This window comes from Haemaphysalis longicornis, unplaced genomic scaffold (assembly GCF_048455015.1).
Source record: "Haemaphysalis longicornis isolate Haplotype H1 unplaced genomic scaffold, Haemaphysalis longicornis Haplotype H1 scaffold_7, whole genome shotgun sequence".
NCBI classification, from domain to species: Eukaryota; Metazoa; Arthropoda; class Arachnida; order Ixodida; family Ixodidae; genus Haemaphysalis; species Haemaphysalis longicornis.
This window is the reverse complement of record NW_027526422.1, coordinates 36,232,241-36,244,797: the sequence shown is the minus strand read 5'-3', so window position 1 is coordinate 36,244,797 and position 12,557 is coordinate 36,232,241. Positions and strand designations below refer to the sequence as shown.

General features: G+C 47.7%; 2 protein-coding genes across 4 annotated transcripts in view; one reads left to right on the top strand and one right to left on the bottom strand.

Annotated features, from left to right (window-relative positions):
* The window catches only part of LOC144145219 (two pore channel protein 1-like), a 24,015-nt gene extending 20,310 nt beyond the window's left edge, over positions 1-3,705 (bottom strand). Inside the window, exon 1 of one of the 3 annotated variants that reach the window (XM_077676756.1) lies at positions 3,552-3,705. In XM_077676756.1, the coding sequence (XP_077532882.1) occupies positions 3,552-3,600 (49 nt within the window). In that variant the 5' untranslated portion in view covers positions 3,601-3,705. Of the gene's footprint in view, positions 1-1,532; positions 2,128-3,551 lie in introns of those variants that run through there. The other 2 variants (XM_077676757.1, XM_077676755.1) reach the window with 2 other exon arrangements.
* Positions 3,065-12,557, top strand: Rpl6 (ribosomal protein L6). Its single transcript, XM_077676760.1, has 5 exons — positions 3,065-3,114; positions 4,322-4,658; positions 8,751-8,894; positions 11,433-11,672; positions 12,359-12,557. Exons 2-5 carry the CDS (start codon positions 4,341-4,343, stop codon positions 12,518-12,520), a joined length of 864 nt encoding a protein of 287 aa, XP_077532886.1. The 5' UTR covers positions 3,065-3,114; positions 4,322-4,340; the 3' UTR covers positions 12,521-12,557.

Here is a 12,557-nt window from a genome sequence, read left to right as displayed (position 1 = left end):
CAACAAGGCTTACGGCCATTTTCTGGGTCCGTCTTCCACTCCATGTGTTCCTTTGACTCAGATGAGAAGAGCATACCGCAATGCTTTTACACGCGGAAAGCGGTTTCAAGGATCTCCTCGACTAGAGGCTCAAGAGGAGGAGGAACTCAGAATTCCAGGGTTAGTTTTTTTTTTTTTTATTCAAGCAATACACAGTGCCCGTAAAAGCATGTAAAAAATTTCCTGGAAGTTTCATGCTTACTTCAAGCGAACAAGGCAAGCACTGTAGCAGGTTTACAACATGCCAATTCTACTCAAAGTATTTCCTGGATTGATATGCAACACATACGGATGGAAATAATTTCACTGCTGCTTATTCTGTAGTTTACGCGCAAATCCACATTGTGAAAGATATTTTAAAAAATGCTACCAAGCGCTGTGGTTTTGTCAGTCTTATCGGCATGCCACAACAACTGCACACACTTTGTCGATAAAGCCAGATGATGCAGTGTAGCTCACTGATGTCGAAATAAAATGTTGCAAATTATTGCGTATCTTTAACACCTTGAACACCAGCTGAAAATTCTATTTAGCTACGTTTCGCATTTTACGCACTAATTTATCGATTATATTGAACAACGGACCAATTAAGCACGGCATACAGTCAGCTGATTGCTTTTACTGTATGGTGTTCAAATTGAAGTTTTATGCACTAAAGTTGCACCTGGGCCATAGAATGTGTTGTGGTGGGGGTGTAGGAATTTGTTTTTTACACAATTTAAATCTTGGGGGTGTTACATAACGAGGATGCACACGATCATGAGGCATGCTGCAGTAATAATTTAGATCACCTGGGCATTTTTAATGAGCGCCAAAATCTCCAAACGTATACGTTTTCGATTTCCCCCTCTACCAAAAAAAAAAAAAAAAGGGGCCTCAGCGTCCGCCAAGAATTAATGTAGGCTACTTTGAGGACATGCATGCTGCAATATGCCCAATTAATAGGTAAAAATTTATTTGACAGTAAGATTAAAGTACCATATCATGTAAGTTCAAATTACTTAAAAGTAAAAGAATTGGACTAGGTCAACTCCACGCATGTATCGTTTCTGGGGGCAAAATGAGTCGTCAAGAATCGCCACACAGCAAATCATATGACAATTAAGGTTGTGCTCAGCTGTGGACGGGGCCTCTCGGGTAAAAACGGTTAGCCAGCTTGTCTTGAAAGCAGTCCAAAGAGTGCAAAATACCTCCCTAACGCAGTTTTTAATTCCCTAACACTGTGATCTTCGTTTCTAAGATCGCACGAGAACAAATCGGAAAGTGATCGCGGCTCAATAAGCGCCTGCATGTAAACTCGATCTTGCAACAATTTGCTAGAAATTCTGCAAGCAGATATTTGAGAGAAAATAACCCGTTTCGGTGAGCCGAGTCTCCGCTCTGGTGTGCACGCTTCAACGAAAGGCACGTGCGCAGGATAGGCGCAGACGATTTAGCGCAAAGCAAAAAGCGCGTCTGCTACGCGGCGCGCAGCAGCGAAGTTGCTCACGCACGGGAGGCCGTCGTCCACGACGTTGTGGCTGTGCTGGCGGCACCAAAGGGTTCGGTGCTCTCGTACGAGACGCACCTGTCGTCCCTCACGAGGATGTTACGGTCGCTGTCCTCGCTATCGCCAATGTGCAGGCGACCAATGTTGAAGTTCGCCATCCCCTGGCCATAGCACAACAACAACGTTACCAGACGTTACCGTTACAGCGCAGCGGCCACCTGCTAAGGCCCGCCCCTCAGCAGTGTAGCCAGATGGTCAGACCATAGAGAAATGAGGTTGGGTGTGACTGAAGCAAGCGCCCTGACCTTCTGTACCATGGAGGAAACCTAAACGAGTAATAAGTCGTTAGCGTTGCCTCGCTACATTCCTGCAAGCGATAAGTTACATCACTAGCAGACGACCACCCGAGTTGATATGCAGCTCCGCAGATAACAAAATAAAATGAAAAGACTGATTGAGTGCTAAAATCATAGAGATAATATGCTAAAATGCGTGCAGTTGGGACGATTTTGTTAAAGATGATTTTTTTTTTCAAGGGCGGTTCAAGGACGTGCGGAAGTGCCTAGTTTCGTGCCACGATCTGAAGCGGCAGTCCACGCGTGTACTACAAATGTCTTTAGCTCCCTCACTCCTGTTATCCCCAACCGATCGAACGGCCTGGGGAACATTTCTCACACCAATACGTACTTATGTCGTATTCAAGACGTTGGCGTTGTTTTCTGCAGGCTTTTAGGGAGGTGCACGTGGTTACCCGACCTTGTTGCGCCACTCATTCCTCGCATAATCCCTTCCCGAATTGCCCCGATCTGCCGGAGTTTGCCCCAACTAACTGCAAGAAGCCGATATCCACATTATATTTTCACGCAGACCCTGACCCACAAAGTCCGACCTGGTCCAGCTTCCCTCCTCGACACGTGTCCAAATGAGCCCACAAGCTTCCTCTATGACCTTCCCGATTTCCCTACAGTCGCGGGTCCTGGTTGTCGTCAATTTGCTTGCTTTCCAATAACAGTTTCACTCTTCCTCCTTTGTCTGCGAGAGAACAAAAAGCGCACTAAATCCATTCCATCACGCCCACGGCGCAGACCAGTACGGACGGCCATTGAAAGCCCCTCAGAATTTTGTCCTCCGTGGTGTTGTCCATGGTAGTGTCCAAGGAGCGCGCATGCCATGCATGCCACGGTAAAAAACAAAACAGAAAGAGCATAACGAAAACAACGCTGCCGACGCTGCCATGGATGCTGCGCTTCAAAACTAGTTCACTATACTGACTACACTTTGGCCCGATCTCAAGAAAAGGTTCTTCTTCCACAGACGGTTCTTCTACCGTCTGCAGTGATCTACAGAGCGTTCACGTAGCGCCACCGAATTACACGTACAAATATCTATTTAAAATTTCCAGATCCAAAATTTTAAATTGAAGCCAATATGTACGTACATTCATAAAAACATAAAAGTTAAAACAAACAAAAACCAGAAGAGTGTTTTGCGTTTTTTTACGCTTATTTTAGGATGGAAACAAGTTCCGTCCGGCAACACTGAGCAGACAGTCTCTTCCTTTCTCTCTTTTCGCATTCGCTGCTGAGGTGAGTGTGTGTTGAATTTCGGATGGGGGTCGAATCCACCAAATTTACGATGTGTTTTTGCCATCTGAACATAAAAATCGTTCCTAGTGATAGTTCGATGACCATCGATTGATTTGAGTGTGTTATTTTCTCAACCCCTATCTTTCATAAACACACGCACTTAGATGTAAGTCACGTTAGCCGCTACTCCACTGTCGCCCTGTTAAGCTGCATACTTTGGCAGGGCGTGTAAATAAGATATTATATCTGCCTGGTACGTAAGAAATAAATCGTAATCTTGTTCTGAAATAAGTGTACCGCTGACGAGAAGGAATCCTTCGTTCCTCGGAAGTTACGACCTTGTCCCTCGCATGCTTTCTTGGGAAGTGTGTTGAACGTGTCAAAACCAGATCATATGCCGTCTAAGCCAAGCTCTAGGTTATGTTCAGGTTACTTACATGCAGAGTCAGCCGATGACGATAGTTGCACTTGTAAGCGCCTTAGCATGGTTATGTGCGCTCGCGAACTTCCTCAGTACCCGGTCTGCGTGGTAACTGGCGTCAATTGTGGCTCTTAGCCCCTAGGTTTGCAGCCTATCTTTAGGTCTTGCATCCATGCCTTAGGTTTGTTGTGATATATTTAGCTAACTTGTCGGCAACCGCGGTATCTTGCCAGCGGCTTGAAGTCGCACGTTTGCGCCTTCATTGCATGCGCAGGCCCGTCTTTCGTGTTCTGCGCTATCTGGCTTTTGGTTTAGCTGTTTCAAAGTCGTCGTTGCTGGCCAGGTCATTGCCGTTCCAGCCTGGAACCTCGAGTATGGTGTTTGCACGGCGTGCTTCCTATTGTAGTTGTGCTAACGTCGTCCACGTAGTTCAACTCGCCCTCTTATTTATCAAAAAAGTACCAAGTATAATGTTGTTGCACCGCATATGTCTAGAGATAAACACATTTTGTGTGTCAAGCTCGTTATATCTAGTTCTCCGAGCAACTGCAGTGCTGATGTCCCACAGAAAACAGCTATGACATCATATTGCCACAGTTATAAACTGAAACGAGTTTCTGGGACTGAAGGGGTGGCCATACCTCGTGGCTGTGGACACAAGTCTTGTGTCTGGGGAGAGTGGCCTAGATGTGTTACTGATTGTTCTGTGGTCAGTCTTGTTGACCACGTCGGGTGTTCGTCCTCTGGTGGCTAACGTTTTGCTACTTTGTCTGTCGTCCTGTGCAGGCCAGAGGCGGCGACAAACATGCCAGCCAAGCCGGACTCTAAAGCGAAGAAGGCGCCGGCGGCGGCCAAGCCCGCTGCTGCTGCTGCCAAGGGTGCTGTTGCCGCCAAGGGTGGCGATGGTGCCGTGGCCAAGAAGCCCCACCACGCGCGCAACCAGAAGCTTCCCGGTGGCGTGTGGCTCTTCTCGCGCTCCAAGATGTTCCACCGCCGGGGCCTGTTCAAGGTCAAGCACGCCCCCGTGCCCAAGGAGAAGCGCAAGCGCAAGAAGCGCGTCCACGTCAAGAAGATCAATGGCGAGAACAACGGCGGCAAGCGGGTGGTGCGCATCAAGAAGGAGGTGTGTGCACTCAGTTCCCCTTCTGTCTCGTGGGAAGATTGGCCGGCATGTTGGTCGCCCGAACTCTGGTGCATTGAGGGGAGATGACATACAGCTTAGTCTCGTTTGAAAGATGGGCTGTTGATGACTTTGTACCGGCAGGAAAAGGTGTTATCATAAGAGAGGGATTTGAAGTTCAAAAAGCATTAAGGGGCCATCCAGACAAAACACAAGCTTGGTTCATTCGAAAGTTTGCCTCGTTGGATTCATACTGACGCCACTTTTATTGAACACTTCGCTCAAAGAAGTTATGTAATGAGAAAAAAAAAGGAATGGCCTTGCGACCCACTAGCTCATTTCCGCAACAGAACTTGTGATGTCATATGCCCAGCTGTGCGATTGGCTGAGGTCGGCGAAAGCTAACACAAATTAGGGTTGCCGTACGAGCTATTGGCACTTAAATTTAGGGCACATTCTTTTTATAGCAGCAGGGTGAAGTTACGAAGACGTAAACACCGAAGCAGTTAGTGCGGCAGTTTGCTGGCTGACAATGCCTAACACAGCCGTCAGACACGTTGGACTTGTCTGAGCTGACACTGACCAACTGACATAAGCAGTACGGTCACTTACATGACCATGTTTGTGGAGTCTTAGCTTTTGTTAGGGAACGATTAGCATGAACCATAATAAAAATACGGCAGGCATAGAAGTCTGGGCAGAAGCAAAGTGCAAACACTGGTACTTCAGTGGCATTGCAGCACCATCTATGAAAGTGGGCGATAAACAAGATAGCCAAACGGCCGTCTATGAGATGGTAACAGCCCAGGTCAGCAGGCTGCCTTTAGTGTAAAAGGGAAGGTGAAGCGGTTTTAGAATTAAAAGAAAAGTTGACTAGCAGCAAGTACACATTGAATAGTTCCCGTGTATGAAATATTTTCACAATACATCCAATAGAAGCGGCGCAATGCGCAAACAAAAGTAGCCCGATGCCCCGCCCCCATCTCGCCGCGCGATGCCAGAAGCCCGAAGAGCACGGGCGAAAGCCGGCTGAAAAACGTCATACCTGGACTTCCGGCCGGATCAGCCGCCTCTGCCATGCTCTTTTCGCCGTGTTTCCTTGTGAATGATACTTGTCGTCGTTGTGGTTGATAGCACTTATATGCACAATTTTCGTGTTCAAAAAGTATGCACGAACACCAAACCAGGCATACGTTGCCGTGCCGTATTCCTAAGCAGGATAATGCACGCCGGGTTGTTTGATAACATACGGAAGCGACAACCGCGATGGCTGTGCTTGATGACAGAGAATATACTACACTACGTTAGATACTTTGTAAAACGCTCCAATGCGTTTTTTTTTTTTTTTTTTTTTTTTTTTTGATGCGACGGACGTGAATGTTCACATTAGATTCTAGATTTAGGAAGGATGGTGAATACTGTCGTACTTTCACCGCGGGTGTTTCGTTCCGTTCCAGAAACAAAGTCACATTTGTTTAAGAAATACCTGTTTCGTTAAACGCGTCGGTTTTCTTTCCCTATGGGCTTACAACAGTGTTCAAAAACCCAATTTCTGGCGAAACTAAAACAAGGGGCCAATCCTGATAGAAGTTCTCCCCAGGTTAAGAGGTAAAAGTATTCCTACAAAGTAACAGAACCAAGACCACCACATGACTTATTTTGCAAGTATACATGCCACGACAACGTAATATTTGTCTGGAATGAAAAAACACCGCTCCGAACCACCACCGTGCCATAATTTGTGTTGACTGCGGGGGCCTAATTCTTTGCCCAAGATTTCGTGTGCCTGCATATTATAACCTGGCAAGCACTTGTTGCCGCTGAACCTCAAATGTGCGCCAATAATATTCGTTGATATATATTACGACGAGACTAAAAAAATTAGGAGCGAAGAGGAAATATATACGGCCTTTGTCCGACTACCGCAGTAAATGCTTAAATCTAGAAATGCTGAAGCAGGCCAACGATTCATTATCACAAACGTTTGGTGATTGTTACCTAAAGTAACGTAACTACAACGTAACTGACTTGTCCGACTGGTCTGTTAATTATAATGAGGGGGCCGTAATATTGTAGCAGAATGCGCACCGCACACGCTAAAATCAAGCCCTACTAGAGCCGATAATGCTATGGACGCACCAATATGCTACAGTGTTTTCAGAATAAATGCATGCCAAGCAGTAAGACGCCACACATCGAAGTGCAGCTAGCGATTGCGGAGGCGCCTTAGTGCCGCTGCTCGCGCGCGCGTGCGTTTGGGTTTGTATATGGGGATGAGTAGCGGGGCTGGGGTAGGCGACAACGAACAAAGGAAATTCGGAAGCAGAGTCCGCTTGTTGGTTCATGCGTGTGCCGGCAACATATGTCTCGCATGTACGTTTACAGCGCATGAACGCTATTTTTTCGCGCAGTGCACACGTACGTGCTTTGCGATGGTAGATTGTTTATAAAACGCCGCTTAATCTTCGGCATAAATGGTTTCGTATATAGGAGCAAACAGTTCAGGCAGTACCTAATATTAACATAAGAAATAGAAACCCCCTAGGCTGGTTGCCTAATTCATAAATATTTTACGGAACCCTCTAGCCGACGCCACAGTCACTGCTTTGGGATTCTCAGTCATGTAAAGCAAATTTAAGCTCCAAGATAATTGAACCAACGGACCCGCCGCGGTGGCTCAGTGGCTAAGGCGTTGCGCTGCTGAGCACAAGGTCGCGGGTTCGATTCCCGGCCGCGGCGGCCGCTTTTCTGATGGAGGCGAAAAGCACAAACGCCCGTGTGTACGAGATTTCGGCGCACGATAAAGATCCCCAGGTGGTCAAAATTAATCCGGAGCCCTCCACTACGGCGCGCCTCATCGCCTGCGTTGCGTCGGCGCGTTAAACCCCACGATCAAAATCAAATAATTGAACCAACGGCACGGGAAGTTATAAAATAAACATGCAGTCATGCGCGAACATTAAACTGCAAGCTAAATTGCCGAAAAGGCAGCCGCTGCCGTGCTATCGTTCCCAATGCTTCCGACAAGCCGGGCGGCCGAAGGGTGTCCTCCTTTGGCGTCATGGCGGGCACAACCAATCAGGGGCGTCAAAAGACGAAAAGCGCGCGTCTTTCAAGCGGGATCGCGCGTTTTGCAAGATAAATGCCGGTTGGACTCGTGCACGCTAAAATTGAATGTGATATTCGGAGTCAGCGCGCATGAAACTATATAAACGTGCCTCTAACTCAATTTTTTTGGAAAGCGCTTCAGCTTCCCTTTATAAGGCCCTGCTCTGGATACGCCATTGTTGACGTCAGGAAAACACGATTTAGTGGGAGAATTGAAGTTCTGGCTTAATTGTTTAATTTCTCAGTGAATGAAGCATCGTTTGTGGCCGGACAAGCACTGAGGGCACCATAAAACACTAAATCTTCCAAATAAAACTAGCTTGTATTTTGTCGGCATGGCCCCTTAACGGCATCTACTTGCTTTCTGAGTAGTCGTGCCATACAAAAATATCTTATTACTTGGTGGAGCAGAAAGACGTGCACTCATTAGACTATGCACTGATGAATTCAATCGGGCAGGGAGTTGGAATTGGGCTATTGGCCTTTGATGTATTCGTCAAAGCAGGGCATTTCAGCGGTATGACGGTGTGGCAAAACGTTGTCAATTCTTCTAGTGAATAATAGCTAGCTGGGACTCGTACTTGAGTTTAACAACTTAGCCTAGTTGATTGCTCTGAATGTTGTTCTATTGAGAAAACAGGTGCCTTGCGTTCCTGATACTTCTAATTTCAGCTATGCCTTCATGCTGCTTTGTTGGTAGATCTGTGTAGAGGTAGCACCGCGTCTTGTTTAATCGCGCATTTATTTTTGGTGGCATCAGTCAGTAGATAGTGGCTGCAACCAAAACTAAATCTTCCATGATTATCTAGCTAACGTGAAAGCAGCTTGTGCAAACAACGTTATTGTTATTCTACCGCGGTGGAAAATGCATGCATGCTGGCTTTTGTGGCAGGGAGACTGTGTGCGCCCGCTGATGGAAGACTTATGTCACATGTCATCCCGTCTGTGTTTACTCCATGCCGGCCGTATGTTGCGTGTTGCTTGCAGAGGTCCTCCTACCCGACGGAGGACAGCCCGCGGCACAAGCGGACCACGCACATGAAGCCCTCCTCGAGGTGCATCACCAAGCTCCGCAAGAGGATCACCCCTGGCACCATCCTTATCCTCCTCGCCGGACCACACCGCGGCAAGGTGCGCCCCTTGCTCTTTTCTGGGGGGCCTTTACGTGCTGGGAGACGTGCCACGGCACTTCAGGGTTCAAAACTGCGAGCAGTTGGGGTGGGGTTAGTCACCTTGAGGGGCCGCTGCCCTGTAACAAATCGCATTAGCTCTTTGTGTTCGTTTAGCTGGTACACTGAATGTTGAATAGGCACAATTAATTTTCATAGTTGGTAAAGTGATGGGAATTTCACTACACTGGTATGCGGGTATTGTGGCTATTTAGGAGCTTGCTAAAGCTGCTATCCTACTCGGTGTCGCCACTGGGGCACTGCGGAGGGTTCCATGCGCTAATGGCAAGGGGAGCAGGTATGATGCCTGATGTGAAAGTTGGGAAACCAGGCATTAGCAGCCCCGTAATAAACGTATGAAATGAATGTAACTTCTAGCTCTCACAGTGTTTTCTTTTTGGACATGTTTCGATGGGATCCAGTATTGTAAAATTCTTCTTCATTCATTATTATTCGTAAAATGTAAAAATTTTGGCTCTGTTGTGTGGTATATATACATTTCGAATAAACATGGGGTAATTGCATGTCACTTCCTTTTCTAAACATTGCATTATGCGGTTAATGATGTGGATAAAATGGTTGCCCTTGAATGGTGCATTGTGGCAGATTTTGCCTCAACGAATTTCTGCTTCGACAGAATAATTGTCACCATTCAAGGTGAAGTTAATATTTCTGTGATGTCAAGTGCAGTTGCAGAAAAGTTGTGGTGTGCTCAGGATGGCTGATCTGCAAGGGGGGCATGCCTCGCATGTAAGGGTGCTCATGCAGGAACTGCCAGATATAAACAGGGTGCATATATCCTTCTGTCCAGGTTGCAATTGGTCTCTGGGTAGACTGGAAAGTGCTCCGACAAGTGGCTCATACGTCTTACCATACGCCTTATCAGCACCTCCTGTAGCTTCCGAACACATGCATGGCCGAAACGGCTTCTTTTTTTCTTTTGCACTACCAAAGGGTGTAAAATGGCTGGTTCCCCAAGACCCCCCCCCCCCCCACACACACACACACACACACACACACACACAAACACACACTTTTTTTTTCTTTTTTCTTTTTTTTTTTTAATTTGAGGCAATGTGCCAGCTTTTCTAGCTGATCATTGTGCTCTGCAAACCAAGGAGCACGGGCTTGCGCGGCATTACTTCATACTTATTGTGGTCTCGTGCATATACATTTCCAAGGTTTGGTTTTGAGGTAAGTAGGGTTTGAGCGAGTTGTTTCGTTATCAGAATGTAGGGTGGGCTGCTTGGAAGAATAAAATGGGAATAAATGGTACCATGCCACGACCAGAACACAACACAAGTTGCCTTTCAAGCGATTTACAATACTGCTCTAGTGCACACCACTTGGACGATGCCTATTTCAAGCTTCTGCTGCATGATTTTTCCAAATCGGAGTCGCAATTTCAACTTGGTGTTTGAGGAAAGAAAAAGAAGACCGCTTGCTGTTTTCTCTGCGTTTAGAAAAACTGAGTGCCACAGTAGCAGAGGCAGGGCTCGTGCTGCTGGTACAACGGGATCACAGCGCAAGCTGTTGTCACTTTGTTGCTTACTACCTTGTTTGTTGGCAATGCAGAAGGCAGCTGCTTGTAGGCACCAAGTTATGGAAGATACAACTGACGGCATGATGGCTTGTAGACTCCATAGGTGCACAACAGGAAAGGGCACTTGTCATGTGGCTCATACGTCTTACCAGCACCTCCAAACCAAGAAACACGGGTTTACTCGATTACTTCATACTTATTGTGGTCTCGTGCATTGCTGTGTGACAGGATGGCACTGGCAAAGCAAAAATATGCTAGGCAGCAAGAGTTCTTGGTCTGCTCAAGTGAAAAGATCAAAAGCATAATACACTCGGAAAAAAAAAATGATCGTTGGTACGTTTGTTTTGAATAAACATGGGGTAATTGCATGTCACTCCCTTTTCTAAACATTGCATTATGCGGTCAGTGATGTGGATAATATACAGGGCTACTTTGTTGCCCTTCCGTGGTGCATTGTGGCAGATTTTGCCTCAACAAATTTCTGCTGCGGCAAAATAATTGTCACCATTCAAGGTAAAGTTAATATTTCTGTGATGTCAAGTGCAGTTGCAGAAAAGTTGTGGTGTGCTCAGGATGGCTGATCTGCAAGGGGGGCATGCCTCACATGTAAGGGTGCTCATGCAGGAACTGCCAGACATAAACAGGGTGCATATATCCTTCTGTCCAGGTTGCAGTTGGTCTCTGGATAGACTGGAAAGTGCTCCGACAAGGCTGCCGCTGCCCCCCCCCCCTTTTTTTTTTATACCGTAAAATCCCTGTGGGGTTACTAATAATTCAGTGCTACAAACCATGATCTTTATTTGAGAGGCTGAAGAGTGTGGGGGGTGCGAGTGTGCAGGGTTTGGGTCCGTTGAATAGACCCCCTTGCAGAAGTTGCTGGCAGTCCCCAAAGATGTGTGGACTGTCTTGGTGCCATCAAAATGCCAGGACGTGCTCATTCGTGGTTGTGCGTTGCAGCGGGTGGTGTTCCTGAAGCAGCTGAAGACTGGCCTGCTGATGGTGACTGGCCCGTACGGCGTCAACGGCTGCCCCCTGCGGCGCATCAACCAGATCTACGTCATCTCCACCAGCACCAAGATTGACCTGTCGGAGGTCAAGCTGCCCGAGAACCTGGACGACCGCTTCTTCAACCGGCCAAAGTCTGCCAAGAGGCGGGGCCGCAAGGAGGAGGGCGAGATCTTCGACACCAAGCCCCAGGTGGGGATCTGGGGTCGTGCAATTTCTGCTCTGCTCGCAAGTTGCCGTCTCAGTGGCAGGCCTCCGAATCTATCGATGCGCAAGGCATTCGCATCACGCGATTTACCTCAGCCAGATGGCAGGGTGCATAGGTGGTGTTGGAAACGCCTGCATTGCTTAGCTTCTGCCGTTTCCTCCTATGTCGTGGGTGCTTATCAGCTGGCTGGTCTGCAAGAACACGCCTTTTTTAGGTGAGGGTGTCCACGCAGATGATGCCAGACATGAACAGGGTGCATATATCCTTCTGTCCAGGCGCAATCCATCTCTGGTCAGACTGGAAAGTGCTCCGACATGGTGGCTTGCCTTGAACGTGCTTTCTAGCGTTTGCGGTCTGTCGTCGTGTTTTTAACGTGTTAAATGGCTAGAACGGTAACCCTCCAAATACCAGAGTCGCGTTGGCATTGTGCCACAAGATGCCCAATAATTCTGTGTTTCTGGCGCGTTCTCTTTATGCACGCGTATTGGGGCTGTGTGAAGAAGTGAACGTACAGGCAAACGTGTGGCAGAAGTCGTACGCACGTGATTTGTTGCATGGCTGGCAAAAAGTGAGGTCCCGAAAGGTGCTGTCCTTCAGTTTGACGAGGGCCTCATGGATGGGGAGTGGCTCTTTGGGTAATCCCTTATGGTGGTGCCTGCCTGTGTTTCAGGTGCGGACGGTGAGCGAGGAGCACCGCAAGACGCAGAAGGAGGTGGACAAGCAGGTGCTGCAGGCCATCAAGAAGCACCCGCAGAAGAGGGCCCTCGTGCACTACCTGGCGGCCAGCTTCTCGCTGCGCAACCGCATGTACCCGCACAGGATGAAGTTCTGAGCGGTATAAATAAAACACGCCCTGGACTCTGCTGCTG